General features: G+C 56.7%; 7 protein-coding genes across 7 annotated transcripts; 5 read left to right on the top strand and 2 right to left on the bottom strand.

Moving 5' to 3' along the window:
- Nucleotides 1-570: 570 nt before the first annotated feature.
- B0H18DRAFT_1126257 (uncharacterized protein) lies at nucleotides 571-1,201 on the top strand (the record flags this gene model as incomplete). The annotated part of the gene is made up of 3 exons (XM_048035137.1): nucleotides 571-769; nucleotides 825-1,041; nucleotides 1,099-1,201. 3 exons carry the CDS (start codon nucleotides 571-573, stop codon nucleotides 1,199-1,201), a joined length of 519 nt encoding a protein of 172 aa, XP_047886021.1.
- A 1,799-nt stretch (nucleotides 1,202-3,000) lies between these two features.
- B0H18DRAFT_960359 (uncharacterized protein) lies at nucleotides 3,001-4,753 on the bottom strand (the record flags this gene model as incomplete). Its single annotated transcript, XM_048042945.1, has 5 exons — nucleotides 3,001-3,644; nucleotides 3,675-3,857; nucleotides 3,925-4,061; nucleotides 4,118-4,542; nucleotides 4,592-4,753. The coding sequence occupies 5 exons, from the start codon at nucleotides 4,751-4,753 to the stop codon at nucleotides 3,001-3,003; spliced, it is 1,551 nt and encodes a 516-aa protein (XP_047886020.1).
- Nucleotides 4,754-5,594: 841 nt separating this feature from the next.
- Nucleotides 5,595-8,825, top strand: B0H18DRAFT_888264 (uncharacterized protein; the record flags this gene model as incomplete). Its single annotated transcript, XM_048041217.1, has 9 exons — nucleotides 5,595-6,248; nucleotides 6,302-6,483; nucleotides 6,533-6,695; nucleotides 6,744-7,284; nucleotides 7,319-7,528; nucleotides 7,581-7,692; nucleotides 7,745-7,916; nucleotides 7,962-8,517; nucleotides 8,569-8,825. 9 exons carry the CDS (start codon nucleotides 5,595-5,597, stop codon nucleotides 8,823-8,825), a joined length of 2,847 nt encoding a protein of 948 aa, XP_047886019.1.
- Nucleotides 8,826-11,447: 2,622 nt separating this feature from the next.
- B0H18DRAFT_960356 (uncharacterized protein) lies at nucleotides 11,448-12,435 on the top strand (the record flags this gene model as incomplete). Its single annotated transcript, XM_048042944.1, has 3 exons — nucleotides 11,448-11,975; nucleotides 12,028-12,271; nucleotides 12,320-12,435. 3 exons carry the CDS (start codon nucleotides 11,448-11,450, stop codon nucleotides 12,433-12,435), a joined length of 888 nt encoding a protein of 295 aa, XP_047886018.1.
- Nucleotides 12,436-14,685: 2,250 nt separating this feature from the next.
- Nucleotides 14,686-15,199, top strand: B0H18DRAFT_888278 (uncharacterized protein; the record flags this gene model as incomplete). The annotated part of the gene is made up of 2 exons (XM_048041219.1): nucleotides 14,686-14,787; nucleotides 14,840-15,199. Coding segments are annotated over 2 exons (462 nt in total), but the record flags the coding sequence as incomplete, so codon positions are not given.
- A 1-nt stretch (nucleotide 15,200) lies between these two features.
- On the bottom strand, nucleotides 15,201-16,236 carry B0H18DRAFT_1126252 (uncharacterized protein; the record flags this gene model as incomplete). Its single annotated transcript, XM_048035136.1, has 3 exons — nucleotides 15,201-15,317; nucleotides 15,368-16,043; nucleotides 16,085-16,236. 3 exons carry the CDS (start codon nucleotides 16,234-16,236, stop codon nucleotides 15,201-15,203), a joined length of 945 nt encoding a protein of 314 aa, XP_047886016.1.
- Nucleotides 16,237-17,058: 822 nt separating this feature from the next.
- On the top strand, nucleotides 17,059-18,336 carry B0H18DRAFT_1126251 (uncharacterized protein; the record flags this gene model as incomplete). Its single annotated transcript, XM_048035135.1, has 3 exons — nucleotides 17,059-17,174; nucleotides 17,215-17,555; nucleotides 17,615-18,336. 3 exons carry the CDS (start codon nucleotides 17,059-17,061, stop codon nucleotides 18,334-18,336), a joined length of 1,179 nt encoding a protein of 392 aa, XP_047886015.1.
- Between the last annotated feature and the right edge of the window lie 265 nt (nucleotides 18,337-18,601).

Below are 18,601 nucleotides of genomic sequence, written 5' to 3'. Positions count from 1 at the left end.
AACGGGCAAGAGACATGCTGAGTGAATACAATGACTCATTGCCGCGGTTTGTCTCTCATGCCATGCGGAGTCCACACCCAAGTTCCGGACAGAGAATCACTTATCACTGTGTTCGCAATAGAGACATATCATCGCCATCGGAAGCTCAGTGAAAGTTCCCGCCTTTTGTCCGCTGTGTTGCGGAGCATACCTCACATGTCCGAACTCAGTTAGGCATGTGCTACCGAACGCTCATCAACTCAGGCCCCCGGGTTATCGGAACACGGCAGAAGAATACAGGATCCTTGACATTGTCTGTGAAAGCCTCGCTCACACGCCCGAAGGCAGTCTGACATCTGCCACCGAACGCCTACTGCCGCAGGCCCCGCGATATCGGAACACGGGAGAAGAACACAGCGTGGGTATTAGTCATGTGATTGTCTCAGGCACAGTGTCAGGGGCATCATATTATCGATCCCGACTGCATCTTATCTGTTAACGGCAATCGTACAAGCAGCAGCCACACAGAACCAAGTGAGTTCCATGACACACTGGCAAGCGTTCACATCGACTGACTTATCCATCCCCAGGATGGGCATGATTGGGGGCTACATACTGCCCGAGCGCAGTGTCCACAATTTCTGGGTGAAGAAGTGGGGTGAACATCACCCCGAGGATGCCTTGGAGGACGGAGAGCCCGGAGCCGACGATGACGTCTCGCACGACATCGTCTACTTAATCGATTGGGTGCGCTCGCTCCCCGAGACTCACCGCGTTGCGCCTGTGAGCTGTGCGTAGTCTCACCAATTTTTGGATGTGTTGTTGACACCCCCCTGATAATATAGGGCTCATCGGCAAGCGCGGCCTCACAGCCGTGATTATTACGGCATGGGAGGATCAGAAGCGACACTTCCGTCGCATCCTCGAAGACAAAGCGCAGGAACGGCTGCGGGACACATTTGTCCAGACTGCCAATGAGGCCGCTGGGCACGATGTATTCGTCGTGAACGAGTTGACGTACTTCAGTATGTCCGAACAATATCTCGTCCTTCCCCTCGCGATGTGAGTCCCGTCTGGCATGGTGTGATCGCTCCGAGTTATTGACATGCAATTTAACAGGTGCTTTGATCGTCCGGGAGCCGCACGCACCCTTCCCATCCAGAGTGCCCACGAGAGCAATGGGGCCCGCAGCCGTACCCGCGATATGCCACGGGTCGGTTGAGCAGTATATATTAGTTTTCCGCCATGTTGTACCCTCTACGCGTTGTACGATATAGAACACTGGGTGATGCACAGTAAGAGCAGGTGTCCCATGGGAGACGCCCGATATCGGACGCCGAAGGCGGACACCCGAAGGCGGACACCGAAGGCGGACACCCGAAGGCGGACACCCGAAGGCGGACACCCGAAGGCGGACACCCGAAGGCGGACGCCCGAGGTCGGACGCCCGAGGGCGGACACCGAGGTCGGGCGTCCGAGGTCGGGCGTCCGAGGTCGGATGACCGAGGTTGGATGACCAAGGTTGGATCACCAAGGTTGGATGACCGAAGTCGCATACTGAGTGAACACTTAGTGAACAGTGAACAGAGTATGCCATTAACGTCTATTCTCTGCTGTACACGCATGCGTACATATGTTATGACATACGTACATGGACATTCTACCGCCGGCGAATTCTTTTCGTAGGCCGAGGCTCCGCCTTCGGTGAGCCATGTCCCTCTTTACGCCCACGCTTCCTCATCCTTGCGCCAATTGCAGAGGCATCCGAACCGGTCCCCGGCGGATGCATCAGTCGCTTCGTCCGCTCAGGAACTTCCCGCCATTCTCTAGCCAGTGCCTTGCATGCATAAAGCAGGCGCTCCTTGACGAATTTGTGGTCGTGGACCGTGTGGAGAACATGGTCCGGCAAGTTATACTTATGGCGATTATCTGACAAGGCCATTTCCAGATCCTGCAGTAGCATTCCGATCGTCAGAGCGACGGTCAATGCCTCATCAATACTGATTGATGTGTCCTTCATGCTTGTGGTTATCCTGGTAAGCCACGACTTGAACGATCTGATCTCGGTCGCGTTAGTGTGGGCCGCTGGCGGGCAATGAGATTTCTCGTAAGACCACATGCCCCATTCCCAGCTCTTGGTGGTATGCCAAGATCCGGCATGTGACTGCCAGGAGACGATTCCTCAGCATGTAAGATTCAACCCGTTGTTGTAAATGCTTACCAATGGCGGAATGACTTCCAACAGCGCACAGTAGTATTTGCTCCTTGACAGTTCACGGAGGAAGCGCAGGCGATCGACTATGTCGTCCCTCATTTTGGCCGGCGCGCCTTCTTCTATCACGGCTTCCTCCCCAGCCTCGTGTGGGGCCGCCGACGATGCTGACGGCTTCCGATCCACGGCCTCATGAGCAGCCGACGCCGCTGAAGCCTGTGTGTCAGCCATGGGTGAACCAGTCGTCCCGGAAGGACCTGCGGAGGCTGTCCGAGCTGCCCGACCTATCGTATTCCTGGACAACGCCTTCCCGGGCAAGGAGTTTGCCAATACACCTGTCTTGCCCACAGGGACGGACTGGGCGGCCGACCCACTTTTGTGCTTCACGGACGAGGACGCAGCCTGTGATGGGTGGGATGGGCCGGCACCGGTCCCATCCCGCCTACGCAGACGGGGCACGACCCTTGGTGGCGGACATGGCGAATCGGACCGCGGTTCGGGGCTATGCTGCTGGGCTGGACTGCTCATGCGCTCGATAACTAGACCAGACATCAACCTCAAAGGTGCCATTCTTCCCTTTTTAGGTCCCAGCCCCACCGGACGCTGAGGTGGTTTGGGACTAAAGAGATCGGATGGAGGAGGGATGTCAGCTCGTTGTTTGCCTTTGCGATCCACTGGGAGCAAAGGTGATGCGGGGCTCGAGGACGACGACGGAGATGGCAGTCCCGCGTCCGTGGCAGGCAGAATGTCCGAATGCGGGCTGTCCTTTACCGTTGACCGGATCATCTCGTGGGCCGAATCGTCATATGCTAGGGCGATGGGGAGTGGTCTGGCAAAGGCCGCACTACTAGCTCTCCGCTCTTGTGACGGGGGGGCGGCGGGGTAGCGGGATCACTTCCAGTTGAGGAGCTCGAAGATGTCGATGACGAGGAAGAAGACGATTTCTTGTCAGGTAGGTCACTTTCGCTGGCGACGTCCGCGTCACTACGATCGGTGTCCGACTGGCGTTCATGAAGGTTGTCCCGCTCGTCGTCTCCATCGGAGGCCTCACTCCGTTGTGCCAGGGGGACACTCACAGGCTTCGAGCCACTTGGACGCGAGCGGCGACCCTTCGGATGGGGGGACGATTGACGCCGAGGTCGTGCACTCCGGGCAGCACGACGGGCAGCTGTCCGCGGCTCCTCATGTTCCACAGACACGATCTCGCTTTGATGGTTTCGGTAGGCAATGAAACAAATGACAAAGGCAAGCCGTGTGGAGGTAGCCCTTGTCCGCCAGTGTGCGATGATGGCGTCCACCTCTGCCTGCTTCATGTGAGAGGGTTCTCGAAGGTTGACGCCGTTTGGAAGGGACCCGGCCTCGAGAAGCTGCTCCGAAGATGCCTGGAGGGCGACCCAAGGGACTCTCAGTTTCGGCATTTTTGTATACGCCACTGTTGCACTACTGTCAGTACCTGTTGATGTCATATACATCTCATGCTGACCGTAATGGAGCCGGACGAACTCCGAAATGAATGCCTTCTTGTTCCGTAGATTCTTGAAGCACTCGTCACCGTGGTGCGGCATACAGGGAGTGTCGTCATCGTACATCTCCCAGTCAATCTTCGGCACGCCCCGCTTACTCGCCCTCACATCCGCATCACTGTCCTCCGATACGTCCTCGCCCGCTGGAATAGCGAAATGGCCCATGAGCCACCCGGATAAGCCAGGAAGTGGTGGAGGATATTCACGTACCAAACAGTTTGTGCCCATAGTCCTTGAATAGATCTCGGAACCCGTCCGCACGTTTGTAGTCAGGGTACATATCCTTGAATTTGACCCGACCCGCTGAGCGCTGGGCGTTGGGGTCGACAAGGTCGTTGCAATCAAAGCTGGCGGTCGTGGAATGATGAGATTTCATGGAGTCAATTACAATGTTGGTACTCACTCAATTAAACACGGTTTGCCTTCCAGGGATTTGTAGACGGCGTGGACGAACACGCGCATACCGAAGTTCCTCCACACGTAGTTTGCGAAGTCTAACATGACCGCTTCGCTCTTCCGAACGATGTTCCGGTCTTGCAGCTCGTGAGGTTGACCTTCCGAATTCCACCGGACGGCCTCCTCCTTGTATTCCCGTTGCTTCGCCCGAGGGAGACTGTTGGCAAGATTCCGCAGCTCCTTTTGATACGTCGCGAGGAAGTCTTTGTCTCCGTGAGTGACCCCGGTCGAAGCCATCTTCTCTTCCAGTTCCGCGGGCATGTGCCATGCCACGACACGGTGCCAGTTCAGTCGTCGGCCGAACGCGGAGGGCCTATCTTTCTTCTTCTTATTCTTCACAGGAGCGGTATTGTAAAACCACGCCCGGACAGCCTGAGTGTATATGATGCAATGTATACACACGGCACCAAATTGGACATACCTTTTTCGCCCCCCTCTTCAACGCCCTTCCAAGGTGGGCCTCCAATTGCTCGACTGCGCGCGCCCGGACATCCTTACGGTCATCCGAGCTGCCCGCCTTCCATTCGGGCAGGAAGCTCCGCAGGATCAGGAGTTCACCTGGAGTGTAAGATGTTGCTGGCATGGTGGGTGGAGAGAGGCAAGGGGACAGCACAAACCTTGCCAGCTGTGCACGGCACCTGCCATGCATTTGCCTCATGGATGTAGGCGCCCGGTAGCTTCGCCTCGCTTAGTATGTCACAATATCTGTGAATTGTGGTCAATGTCGGGTGTCCGATGCCATGAAAACTGCCCCACATTAGCGTACTGGCAGCAGCTTTCCACAGACACCAATCACAGCATATGCCCCTTCCCTAGAGACCATTTCCGAGCTACTCCGAAAGACCTAGCCGAGGGTGTGGTGGCCTCATGGTAAACACGTTTCTGGCAGAGCCATTGGCAAAGTCTGTGTCGAGCGTCCTTGTCCACTGTCCACCTGCTGCACGATGGCGAAGACAAGGTCAAAGCGACGATGCAGCTCCCCAAAAGTTGACGAAGTCGAGATACAACGGAAGCAGACATCAAGAGGGCTGGCGACACGCCGCGTTGTCCTACCGGATGATGGCCCATCCACACCAAGCTCGTCATCTAAACCGTCGGCACCGACAGCGGGTCAGTCCAAGGCCTCCAAACCATCGGCACCGACAGCGGCTCACTCAAAGGGCTCTAAACTCTCGGCACCGATGGCACGTCGGTCGAGGGGCCTTTGGACACCCCAGTCAACCGTCGACCCGCCCGATCTGCAAGCCGGGACTTCCACTCCTCCACCTCTCCCGCCGCTTCCAACACAGCCACAGCGCCGTGCACGGGCCCCAAAGGTGCGCGGCAAGCTTGTCAGCATGTCGCCGAGCCAGCTAACATCTGCCTAGTCACAACCTGACATGCTGTCCGCTTGGCTTCCACACCGGGATGCGTACTTGCAGCACATGTACGCAGCTCACGCCCCACCGAAACCCGATGATACCGGCAGCTCGAGATGCGAAAAATGCTCGGCTGGCTCAGCAGAGTGGAAGTGTCTCTCTTGCTTCGGCCGGCCGGTGTTCTGCGAATCCTGCTGCCTGCGGGAACACGCCCGCCTGCCATTCCACCGTTTGGAACGTTGGACGGACACTTTCTGGGTCCCTTCCTGGCTTCGCTCCCTAGGCCTTCAGATCCACCTTGGTCACGAAGGCTCTCCCTGTCCGTGTGTTGAGCACCCCGACAATGAGAGTGACTGGTCGGACGACGAGTCCTCCAGTGAGTCCGAGAGCGGTGAGGAGGACGAGGAAACCCTCGGGGATCCGCTTCGTGATGCAGCTGGGGGTGAGCGGGCTCCGGAAATGCATATGACAATTGTCGATACGTCCGCCGTCCATTTCCTCCGGGTCGAATGCTGCCGTTGCCCTCGGGCGGAATCAGTTCGTGGTCAGCTCCTCCAGGCCGGGCTTTACCCAGCAAGCCAGCTGAATGTCAAAACGTGCTTTACCTTCGACGTACTGGACGACTTTCTGCTTGACAATCTGGAATGCAAGACATCCGCGATGAACTATTATCGCCGACTGCGCCGGAAGACCAATCCGGCCTTCCCGCATCGTGTGCCGGTAAGTCCAGCCACCCGTAGGGATGGTTCACCGTATTCATCACCACACTGCAGGATCGCTATGCGGAATTCATGCGTGCCACCAGACAGTGGACTCTGCTCCGGGCTATGATGCAGTTCGGATTTGGTCCGAAATGGCGGGGGGAACCGGGGACTGGCGATCTTGCACTATTCTGTGCTGCCTGCCCCCAGCCCGGAGTGAACATTCCGGACGACTGGGACAGTGACCCGAATGCGTGAGTGGCCGGTCGGTCCTCAGTCTGCGGGATTTGACCGGATTGACAGGTACATTTACGCCCGTGGTTATGTCATGGATGGCAACTTCTCCGCCGAGCATACGAAGATGCGGAAGCCGGGCAACGATGTTCCGCTTATGCCCGGGAAGGCGTTCATGGTGACGGATGATGAATTGGCTCCCCATTTGAAGTCATCCACGGACATTAAAATGGTGGGTGCGGTGAATGTTGTGTTGCGAGCTGAGCTGATTGAGTACAAGAAACCGACATGCAATGACCACCAAGCTATCGCTCGGGCCAATGCTCATCGGCACAAATTACAGTCTACCGGGATTGGGGCAACGGCTTGCTCACGCCATGGATGCTTTTTTCCACATGGCGTTGTCAACTTCCAGGCCGGTGAGCGGCAGAAGAACATGGATTACACGCTGTCGGAAGCTATGAGTTACCGATCGGACAGCATTCGGAACGCCATTGTGCTTTACGACGTGATGTGCCAATATGGAGTGCACCTCCCAAAACGCTTCAAGGACGGTCCGTGTCTCCGGATGCCACGCGGCCTCACGCTTTACCTCGGCATCGGCTTGTTCCATGTACATGGCCACCAGTCGAAGTGCCTGCTCCGGCACGCCCCAACGTTCATGCGCGGCGCGGGACAAGTCGATGGGGAGATCGTCGAAACACTGTGGTCTCCATTGGGTAAGGTGTTTGGAAGTACTCGGACAATGGCTACATCGCATAGGCAAGAAACTCTCGACCGCCATATGAACGACTGGAATTGGAGGAAAATGGTGTCAATAGGTGCGGCAATCACATCGGCTGTCTGGCGTTATAGGGTCTTACACAGGTGCAGTCCCAGCCCTGAAGAAACGCATTGCCGCCAACCGGTTGCTCCTTGAGAGCTTCCGAGAGGCGCTGGAGGATCAAGAAGCCGGGATCGACGATGAAATCCTCGCGCAATGGATGTCAGCGGTTGCGGAAGCCCACAAAAAACGTGTGAACGATGTATCAGTGATGGACAAATTTGAGGTTCAGGGCCAGCATGGTAAATGTCGGCCAGCAAACATCGTACAAATGCTTGCTAATGCGTAAAGTAGCACCGTCAAGAGCAGAAATCCAAATAACTCTGACTGAAAACGAAGGTGATAACAACACAATCGTCGGGTCAGCCGAGTGGATGGTTGAGGGGATGAGGATTGAGGATTCACAGTGGGTATCTATCGTTCGGTCCCCCGACATTGGATGCTTACCACTCCGACAGAATTGCGCTGCAGCGGGTCGTCAGGGCGTATGGGGCAAAGACAACGGCGGAGCAGCGTCTGAATATCGCCAAGCAGAGGAAGAGGCTCGAACTCCGGATCGAGCGATTCCTACGGAAGGGAGAGGAGATTCTGTGTACGAACGACTGGGAAGACGGCCGGCAGCATACCGAGGTTATCGATGACAACGGGGACCTATCCGATTGGGAGGACATGCAGAACAATGGCACAGCAGCCGTCGGCCAGAATGCCACCGGAAATCGTACAGCTCCTACCCCGAAAGCAAGAAAGCGAGATGGAAGAGAAGCGGAGTGGCGGCCACTGTCACTTCCATCCTCCTATCCCGCGAGCACGATCTTGACTGCGGCAGTGCAGCCGTATGCGAAAGCTGAACTGGAGCTCCGAATTGGCCAAGCAAACGACATCTTGCACCAATTGCGGATATTGCTGAGTCAAAAATCGTTTGTAATGCGTGCGAAGGTGCGCGATGCCAAGTCTCAGACTCGGAAGACTCGGGCATGGGCGGATGTCCACTCGGTTCAAAAAGGAGTCGAACACCATGCCCGGATGTATAGGAAGGTGCGGCATGCGATGACAGCGCTGGGAGCACCACCTGCGACGATGCGGAAATACCAGAAATTGGTGCCCGACGATCTAAAAATAAGCACAGCAGTTGTAGAACCGAACCAACGAGGGCAGCGACACACCCGGCTACCGTGGCTATGGACGACTGATGTTCAAGGCGATATGAGTGCAAGCGAGACGATGACGGAATGTAAGCAGTTCACCGGTCACTATATGTCTGGGGACTCACAATTCGGCACAGTACACCGTGTGCATTGGTTCCGAGCACGGTCACAGTTCGAGCGAGCGGAAGAAGAGGACAATATCCTGCGCCGGGAGTTGGATTCCGTGCGGAGGTACTTCGATTACGAGATGACAAGGTGGTCGGGTCATGCCGCCCACCGGAAGAGTGGAAGGTATCCTGGGTATGCGGAGGTGTGCCGTCAGAGACAACATATGTACAAAATGCTCCACAAAGATGCTGACACTGCTTATGGTATCATGTACCTCGGGCGGTAATACAACCAGAATTTTCAAGCACTTGTTTGTCGCTGTGCCAATCTCTCGACACATCTTATGACCACCATCGGGCGTCCGACCTCGGGCGTCCGACCTCGGGCGTCCGACCTCGGGCGTCCGACCTCGGGCGTCCGACTTCGGGCGTCCGACCTCGGGCGTCCGACTTCGGGCGTCCGATATCGGATGCCTCGTGGTGGGCATGTCCTCCTTGGCTGCCATGGTGCAATGCGGTGGAAAAGGGTCACGATTTAACAATATATTCTGGCATAATGTAACCGAAGATGTCTATCGAGCTACAAATCGACCGTCAGCCAAGTAGTCTTCTGCACCTTCGCCCATGTATGCACTTGGGGTCTAAGGTAGTAAACAACGCATAGCCTCTCCCTGTTTGATCCTGATACGGAATGCGGGATCAAGGAGCCGGAGAACAACGCCGCACACCCCCCAGCATACTGTAAGGTCAGGCCGAGGGTCGGGAGCTCTAATACCGTGTCGTCGTCACCCCCAATCGTTATGAGTAGATCGTACCAATCCTTTGCGGACATCCTGTCCACATGGAGTGGCGTTTGGCGGTTGGTTATAACCGACAATGCGTTGAATGGATTTCCCCACAGGGGAAGGACCTCCGCAATGTCGGGGCAAGACTGAGTTGAGGCGAGGGCCGCATAGCCCATGGCGTGTAACTCCGGATGGATTATCCGAAGCATGCCTCCGATGAGGGCGTGCTGCTCCGCCATCGCTCGCAACCAATCCCGACCGGGAGAATGTTCGTCTGATAACGTCGAGGACACCTGTGGCGGATATGTAGTGCCCTGGGAGAGACATCATTAGTCCGGCACTGCTGGTGCTCAATGCTGCATACCTGGTGACCTTGCTGGTACCAACCCGGGGAGAAAGATATGCACCCGGGATCCAGGCTTTGCCATTGTCCGGTTGCCGCGAAGTTGTCCGGGTGATTCCGCCATGTTGTCGAAGCCTGCCCACGAGACTTTGCGAGCATCGGATTGAGTAGGAATGTATTCTGCCATATCTTGACCTGAACAGGTTGTTAATTAGCATCCATGGATAAGCGAGGAAAGTATGACGCTCGCCTGCTGCTCGGCCGTCATGATGCCAGGCAGGTACCAAAGCAGAACATGGCCCGCTGCATCGACGACGGTGACCGGCTGTGTAAATATACCGTCGCTGAATGGGAGGGGTGGGAACTTCTTCATGGCGGCATGCAAGCGCGAGATTGTTCTCTCGGAAATCTCGGCCGGAATAGCTTCTGCATAATCCTCTGCATTCCAATCTACGAGAACTTGGCCTTCGAGTGAGCCTAGGCTTGCTCCCACGAAATATACTATACCGACATCGTCGGAGGAAGGCTTCCACAATAATCTCAACCATTTTGCCTGCCTGGGCGATCATTTCCGGATTGAAGTCGGCATCCGGTGCGGGCGGCACAAGCTGCCCGGCGGAGCCAGCGGAGCGAGACAGAGTATATTCGTAGAGGGCATTCATATAATGGGAAACACGGATGTCGAGACTTTGGGCGAGCATGGTGGGAGCAGTTCGCGTTGATCATGCAGGAAGGTTTGATGAGAATTTCGGACGTTCTGTATAGTTTGTACAACAGTCACATGCAAAAGGTGTGGCTGGTAATGTCTAGTGATGGTCTTGCATTCCCGGTAGATCGGACAGATCGGCTTGTGATCGTTTCAAGATGGGAGTCCGGCCCGGACATTCCGGGAGTGCATTGTCATCATGATTACAAACTAGGCGGAGCCGTGTGTTAGGCGGCATACCGGGTGCACCCGCAACACTGAGGACCTACACTGGTGGTGTTTTGCCACCGATACCCAGGAAAGGGAACATATAAGCAGCCGGCTGACACATGCTCAACAGACTGAAATAGCATTGGGTGTGGCTGCCGAAAGCTCAATACATAGCATATTCAGTGATAGTTGACACTGTCGGCCGCTCCGATATGAGCCCCTTGACAAGTCGTCGGGCGGCTGGGTGATAACAGTGTATTGGGGTGTCGGCCCACTGGGCACAAAAGATGTAGTCAAAGGGTCGGCCGAGCAGGCAGAAACGCATGTAGGGTGGACAATTTGTACCCAGTTACGTTAAAGCCGCCATGGCACCATGACATGGGGATATGTCGGCCGACCGGGCAAGTGTTGATGGACCCAAACGATCGCTGTGTATCTGCCCCTGAGTCGGCCGACCGGACTGACATAGGATGCAGGACACGCGGCCGCCGTGCGACCGGCGGGTTGTCAAATGGACGGCCGACACGGTACACACCCATATGCTGAAGCGTCGGCCGACGGGGTGTATATCGGGATTCTAATCGCCGGCCGACTCGCGAATGCCCCTGAATGTCATGCTCGGCCGACCCGCGTGCAATTGTAACATACAATATCAATCCACAAGGGTGCGGGTGGGCGGCCGCGATGGAAGCATGGGCAGACTGCAATGTGTCGGCCCATCCGCACTCAGCCGGATATTCTGGCCGTCGGCCGAGTAGGCGAATAAAGGGCGGATCCGAACGTCGGCCGACGTCGGGTGGCCGGGCAACAATAAGTGAATCTCATGTTGGGTGGCCGGGTAACAAACCGACATTTTGACCCCATTATGTGCAGCCGCCCCCTCGTCGCCCCTTCTCAATCCAACCGAGCCACGGCGTCGACCAGTGCACGCACGTTGTCCGATGATTCGGACATTGAGATACTGCCTGGGCCACCCCTGCCACCCCATACCCCACGCCGCACACAGCGCACGCCATCCGATACGATCGAACGGTCGGACTCGGACAACGAGTCTGAGGCATCCGCGGCATACTGGGCCAACGTAGAACCACCGTTGCCGGCTCTTCTGCCCGCTGCGTCTCAGGCAAACGCTGCCATTCCCCCTTCATCGTCGCCTCTCTCGTCACCTGCGTCTGTCTCGTCTCGCAACGGTGCGTTGTGCAATCGAGGGCGCGCGACCGACGCGAGGCTCATTCGCGCCACGATCGCTGTCGACGCCGCGTCCGAGGACGGCTCCGACACGGATTCCTCGATTGATGGAGACGGACCTGCAGTGCCTACGCCCGTCGCGTCGGACGCCGGAACGTTGTTAGTGAGCAAACCGTTTTGCGTCGCTATCTATGCCTACAACGAGGTTAGTCATTGGTCACTTATGTGATTGTTACTCGCTGATCCCCGCTTTACAGGAAGGTCTGCAGCCGGACGTCTTCCTCTTCGACAAGCGTGGTCGACAGAGCTTTACGTCTGTCTGCACAAGGTACGATTTGGATCTCGTCGATCCCATCGCACTGTGGATTGGCCCGAAGCGGGCGTGGCGCTTTGTGCATGTCGAGAACATCGCCAACGTCGTGTTCGGCTTACGCGAAGGCGATTACATTGTGTGGGTGAAGTGGGGACTTAGCAAGCTCCCGTTAATCCACGAGGTTACAGGTGAGTTGGAAACGAAGCAATTGAAATGGTATGCTGATGGCAATGAAGGTGGTGTGGCTCCCGAATGGCCGGACCGCGAGACCATTTGGGAGGATAGGCAATCTATCTTCGAGGAGCTCGACCCGGAACGCCGACGCTTTGAAGAAAACAAGCTTCGCTTGTAGAAAGGGTTTGCACGGACTTATGTTCTTGGTTGGTACTGATGTGGGACTTATAGTGGGCTTAATAGGGAGACCTGTACTGCGCCGAAGATAGTTGTAATTGATACGTTTTTGAAGCCCTAGTATTAGTAGGACTTTGTAGGGTCATTTGTAGCCCAGTTGTAGTGGCACCCCATAGTGGGGCTTAATAGGGTTAAGAAATTTATTGTATCTTGTGTGTACAGCCCGAGTTCGTGATCAAAGTATGTTGATTGGACCAAAGTATCTTGCTCGGACCAAAGTATCCTCCACTCCAAAGTATCTTGCTCGGACCAAAGTATCTTGCTCCGACCAAAGTATCTTGCTCGGACCAAAGTATGTTGGTCACATTACTGTATGTCCCTTCGCACGAAAGGTATCTTGGATCGACTGTTGGCTAAAATTAGTAGGGCATTACCCGCAGCCAAAATATGTTGCTCCGGGCTAATAACCGGGCTAAAGTATCTTGCCAACTGAGGTGGCTCGCCCCGGGTACTGACCCGTGCCAACGGGTACGGGTTAAAGGCGGGTCACGGCGGGTCCGTGCAGGGTCCGCGGGTCGACGAGCAAGGAAGCGGGTCTGTCGGCAAGTGGGTGCACGGACGAGCGAGCAATCGCGTGGGCGATCGTGTGCATGAGTGCCGGCCGAGCAGAGCAGAGGAGGGCACGGGCGAGAGGTGCATGTGAGAGTGTGGGCGAGAGGGCGCGAGGGCGCGAGGGCGCGAGCAAGAGGGCACGGGCGAGAGGGGCGCCAAGTGCACAGGCGAGACGGTACACGGGCGAGACGACGGGCGAGACGACAGGTGAGCGAGACGGCAGGCGAGCGAGTCGGCGGGCAGACCGTACGAGATGGTGGGCACAAGGGACGACAGGCGAGACGACGGGCGAGACGACGTATGAGCGAGACGGCAGGCAAGCGAGTCAGCAAGCGAGCGAGACGGCGGGCGAGCGAGACGGCAGGCAGAGCGTACGAGATAGTGGGCGCGAGGGACGGCAGGCGGGACTGCGAGATGGCGGGCCTGCGAGATAGGGGACCTGCGAGACGACGTGCCCATGAGACGGCAGGCTTGCGAGACGGCAGGGCGTGCGATGGAGATAGTGTGACGGTGGACAAGCGAGACGGCTGGCTAGAACGGTGGGTGACAGCAGGCGACCGCATGGTATGAGCTCTCACCTGTCTCCCCTCGTGGCACCCACTTGCCAGCTTCCCCTCGTCCGCCTGCCTGCTTGCCCGCCCGCTCAACCACGCGCCCACGCGCCCGCTCGCACGCCCACTCGCCAGCCCGCTTTCCTGCCTGGTAGTCCACTAGCTTGTCCACCCGGCCGCACGTTCGAAGGCCGCGCCTGTACACGGGGCATTGGCCCTGCGTGCTCGTGGTCGCCGTACGTGTCGTGCAACGGCCTATCACTGCACGTCTCTGCGCCGTGTGCTCGCTGTTAGCATACCCGCACGAGTTAGGAGATGTGACTCACGACCTGGCACCATATGTGAGACAAGAAATGTGGGCATGGAACCGACGTACCTCGACCAAGCCCGGGCTCCTAATGGTGCAAGTTTTTTCGCCTTCGCCGTGCTATCGAAGGACGAGGGGTTGACGTCGAGATCAGTGCACTTGGAAAGAGTCAGGCAGAAGGTTGAAGAGATAGCAGAGCGGGTACCCGAAGAACGAAGCAGTCCCAAAGCGACGTTACAGGAGAGCGCCGCGAAGAGTCAGGCAGGGAGGAGAAAAATAGCCATTCAGGCGAAGTCCCGAATATGCGTCAAGCGAGTGTATAGGGCTGAGCATTGCTAATAGAGGGAGGTTAATTGCGACACCGCGTGCCCGCCCGTCGCTTGTGCGCCCGCCGTCCGTTCGACTGTCATATCGTGCGTTCGGGCTTGTTGTGTTCGGGCGGTGGGATGGCACGAGCGCGTCGTTGTGGTGGTTGTCCGTCCCGGCGGTTGCGCAGGTGGCGGGTACGGTCCGGGTCACGGGTCACAGAAACGTGACCCGGACCCGTACCCGGGGGTACCCGTACCCGGTACCCGCGCGGGTTCCCACGACCCGTGCTCTGCACTACGCGCAGGCGAAGGGGCCGCCTCGTGGTGCGGTGGACCTAGGAGATGGTTTTCTGCTTACAGCATCTGAGCGGAGGCAACACAAGGTGTCGGAGCCATCCCATGTGAGAGCGATTCGTAGCTCCCTCGGAAGACTTTGCGGGGAGAATCTGGATGCATGGGATGTTCATATCGCGCGATTTGCAAGACTCGCTCTTCCAAATGGTCAAGTTGCTCGTTCGGCTTGGAAGGAGTGCGAGAGGGCTGTCGAGGATGTGCGTCGATCACGGAATGTGAAGGTAATAGTACATTGCTTACTTGTGTTTTATACTGATCTTTTCGTAATGTCAGCTGAACATCAACGGCGAGATGGTTATTGCAGAGGTAGAATACTACTTCCTTGCCCACATCGAAGCCGACCGCCCCCAACAGGCTCTCGCACTCATCCGGCCCTACTCACGACCGAACACGACACTCCTCGCGCGATCTTCCCAAAGTCTCTGGGCATCTCAACGTGGCTCTGACGATGAGCTGACATTGGTGAATGTAAAGGACATTCAGGCTGTTGTGGCCATGTGTCCGTTACCTCAATGTGCACTGGACAAGGCAGGGATGCAGTCGGGTATGTTTCTTATTGAGAAGCTCGGGCTGGACATACTGTACATGGCTGGTGCGAGGGAAGACATTGATGATGAGGACGATGTACCATAATCTATGGACGTACGAGATCATCAATGAAGTCGAATAGCTCTGTGTCTGCATAATCCTCGTCGGCCCCACTGAAATCAAGACCGGGCCTTTCGCGGCCAGTCATCGCACACCATAAACCCTGCAATACAGTCAGAAAACACGCGCATATTAGGCAAGAATTATACATACTATAACATCCTGGGTCTCAGGTGTTCTCATGCGGTGGCCTGGTGCACTCATCTCCTCGGTCTCGACTTCCGCACTCATCTCCTCGGTCTCAACTTCTGAGCCGACTTCCTCGCTCGTCTCCTCGGTCTCGACTTCCAAGCCAGACAGACGTGGGCACACAGGTGACGCCAACGGACGTGGGCGCGGAGGCGAGGCGGACTGATGTGTAGGCAAGATAGATGGACACGGGTGCGCAGCCTGAGGCACAGTGAACGGACGAGTGGGCCCAGGCGAGGCAGACAAGCATGGGCGTGCAGGTGACGCAAACATATTTGCACGGCGTGCAGGGGAAGTGACCGGATTCGGGCGGCGAGCAGGGGAAGTGACCGGATTCGGGCGGCGAGCAGGCGACGTGAACGGACGCAGGCGCGCAGGCGATGGTAGCGCACGCAAGGGAACAGGGGAAGGAAATGGGCGCAAGTGCGCAGCTGAGGCAGACAGATGCAGGGGTGCTGATGAGGCAGACAAACGTGGGCGTGCGGGGAAAGGGCGTGCGGGAAAAGCGAATGGATTAGCAGATGCAGGCGAGGCAGATGGACGCTGGCGCGCTGGCGAGGCAGATGGTCGTGGGCGCGCAAGCGAAGCGAACGGATTGGTGGGTGCAGGCGAGGCAGACAAACGCATCAATGTGCGCACCCTACGAGATGGCGAGGCGGTCACTCCGCGCGACATACTGACTGAAGGTTGCAAACGGGAGGTAGTCGATCCAGCAGGGCTCGACCAGGCTCCCAGTGTTTCTGGGATAACTGAAGGAGAGCGGGCGCGAGCGGCATGTTGTATAGGTGTATATCTCGCAGCAATCTGCTGCCGAAGACGTCTGGGGGTGACATGGGGTTCGGTGAATGGTAGAATACATTCAGAAACACTCACTCGGTTTGAACATATGGTGTGTGTGTGTTTTGAGGTCGAAGGACAATAACCTAGAGAAAAGCTCATCATTCAAACTGTGTATGCATGGTTTCTGAGACGCACCAGGCTCTCAGTCATCTCAGTTGGTCCATCATCGCAGTGCAGTACTGCTACTTGTGTCCCGCGCTCGTTTCGATTGAACATGACCTCGACGACGTTTGGAGTGGTGAGCACATGGCTTCTTGACTGTTGAGGTAGATTCTCGTCACTTCCAGCAAAGAGACTAGCTGAGAGGAGTGGTACGGGCATGATGGTGTAGTCGAAGTAGCCCTAGAGGGCTGCTCGCGTACAAGTCCCTCCTCTGTCCTAATTTGGCAAGTCCATAGATGACAGCACCACTTCCACGTACATGGCACTTGCGGTCTCCTTGCATCTGTATCGTCTCCACCCCGCATCTTCTGCATCCATATCCTCTAGTACCTCGCCATAAAATGGATCAAGATTCCCAAAGACTCACCTCTTTTCCACCCACTCGACAGACTACGCCTCGTGCTCATAGTCTCCTCCCTTCGCTGCAAACCTCGCTGCCCGACGAGAACCGCAATCAATATTCCTTCCATCCCAGGCCTCCTGAAGCCTTCCAGCCATCGAATGCCTTATTCACAAATGGTTATGACCGCGTGAATACGTCGCCAACCCATTTTGATACTCACTTCCGTGGGAACAGTGTGAGCTCGGTGTGCCGTATTGATGTCACACCTGATAGTCGTTTCCAGAGTATGCCTCCTGCCGTAAGCCCCACAATGTCGCAGATTCTGCGTGAGGCCCCTGCGGACGTGCTCGTCATGAACGGTAACCGCGCATACATTGACCTTCACAGCACTTATATGAGCGAAGTTATCGAGCACAAGGCCCTCAGGTAAGCCCAAATAATATACTCAATTTCGTGAGCTTGCTAGCAACCAGACAAATAGGGAGAGCTACGCAGCACTCCTTGCCCATGTTGGCGACGCCCGGAATACTCCCCAGGGCAGTACATCAAACCCAGATCAAGGCAAGAAGGGTGCAGTGACTCCGAAACTCAGCAACGACCTCACGCTGCTCCTCGATCCCTTGGACCAGAGAGAGCATCCACATATCAAGTATTGGGATGTGCGCTCGTGGCGCAATGCTGCACGGTCCATCCGGTTGACGAGCAATCCCAACTCGAAGCAAGGTCAGCGCGGCCAAAGCCGCTCGTCCAGGGGCGAAAATGTGAATGCGCGATATCACAAGAATGCCCAAGGTGAACCTGTCAGCGGTGATGTAACGAAGGCGAGCCGCCAAGAGGCTCGCCGCATCTTCAATGCCTGGCTCCAGGGCGACTGCGCGCCAGCAACCTGGAATCAGCGAACCAACCTACAGGGCGACTACTATCGAGCCACGATGTATTCAAATTCCCCGAGCTACGCTTTTGCATGCTCCACTGGAAGGTTGACGAGATAGCAGCCGAAATATACTCACAGTGGTACCGCAGTCGTACAATCACGTCGGGCAAGCACAGTCGGTCTCGATCACCGTTGTTGAAGGATGAACCTGGTCATCAACTTGAGCTTGACTCACTCGACAAAGCACACTGGCGAATCTCCGCCTCTCCTCAGCCGACGAATCAATCTGCATCTGCTACGTCAGGCCCTAGTCATGCCTCCGAGTCGCCCACTTCGTCTGCCATTGCCCTTGCCTCGTCCGCCACTGTTTCTCTCGCACCGTCTGCTGTCTCGCCCGCACCGTCTGCCATCTCTCTCGATCCACCTGCCGTCTCGCCCGCACCATCTGCCATCTCTCTCACATTGCCTGCCGTCTCGTCTACCCTGCCCGCCGAGTTGTCTGCCCCACCTGCTGACTCGACCGCCCCATCCACTCAGTCTCTCGCATCGCTTGCGCTCTCGTCTACCATCCCACTTGCCCTGTCTGCCGTCTCACTCGCACCATCCGAGTCTGCCGTCTCGCTTGTGCCATCTACTCAGCCTGTCTCTCTCCACCCACCTGCTGTCTCTCTCGCACCGCCGTCTGCCACCAGATGCTGGCATGCTCATGTATGAATACCTGTTGTTAGCACAAACACGTCATACATAAATCCCAGTACTTACAATCCGCCTTCAGTATGAAGGTGCAGTAATCACTACAGCCGGCGCCCCACTCGCTACCCGAAAGGGCAGCTGCCCTTTATGGACCACCCAGGTCACCCCCGGCGCCGGGGAAAGCTCGCGGCGGCGGCGCTACCCAAAATGGGTGCCGTCGCGGGCCCATCGGGCGAATGCGATCGTGATGGGTGATCAGTAAGATCTCACGCATTCTCGGGCTGCG

Source organism: Fomitopsis serialis, assembly GCF_022376445.1.
Source record: "Fomitopsis serialis strain Sig1Antser10 chromosome Unknown B0H18scaffold_189, whole genome shotgun sequence".
Lineage (NCBI taxonomy): Eukaryota > Fungi > Basidiomycota > Agaricomycetes > Polyporales > Fomitopsidaceae > Fomitopsis > Fomitopsis serialis.
This window is presented reverse-complemented; position numbering and strand designations above follow the sequence as displayed.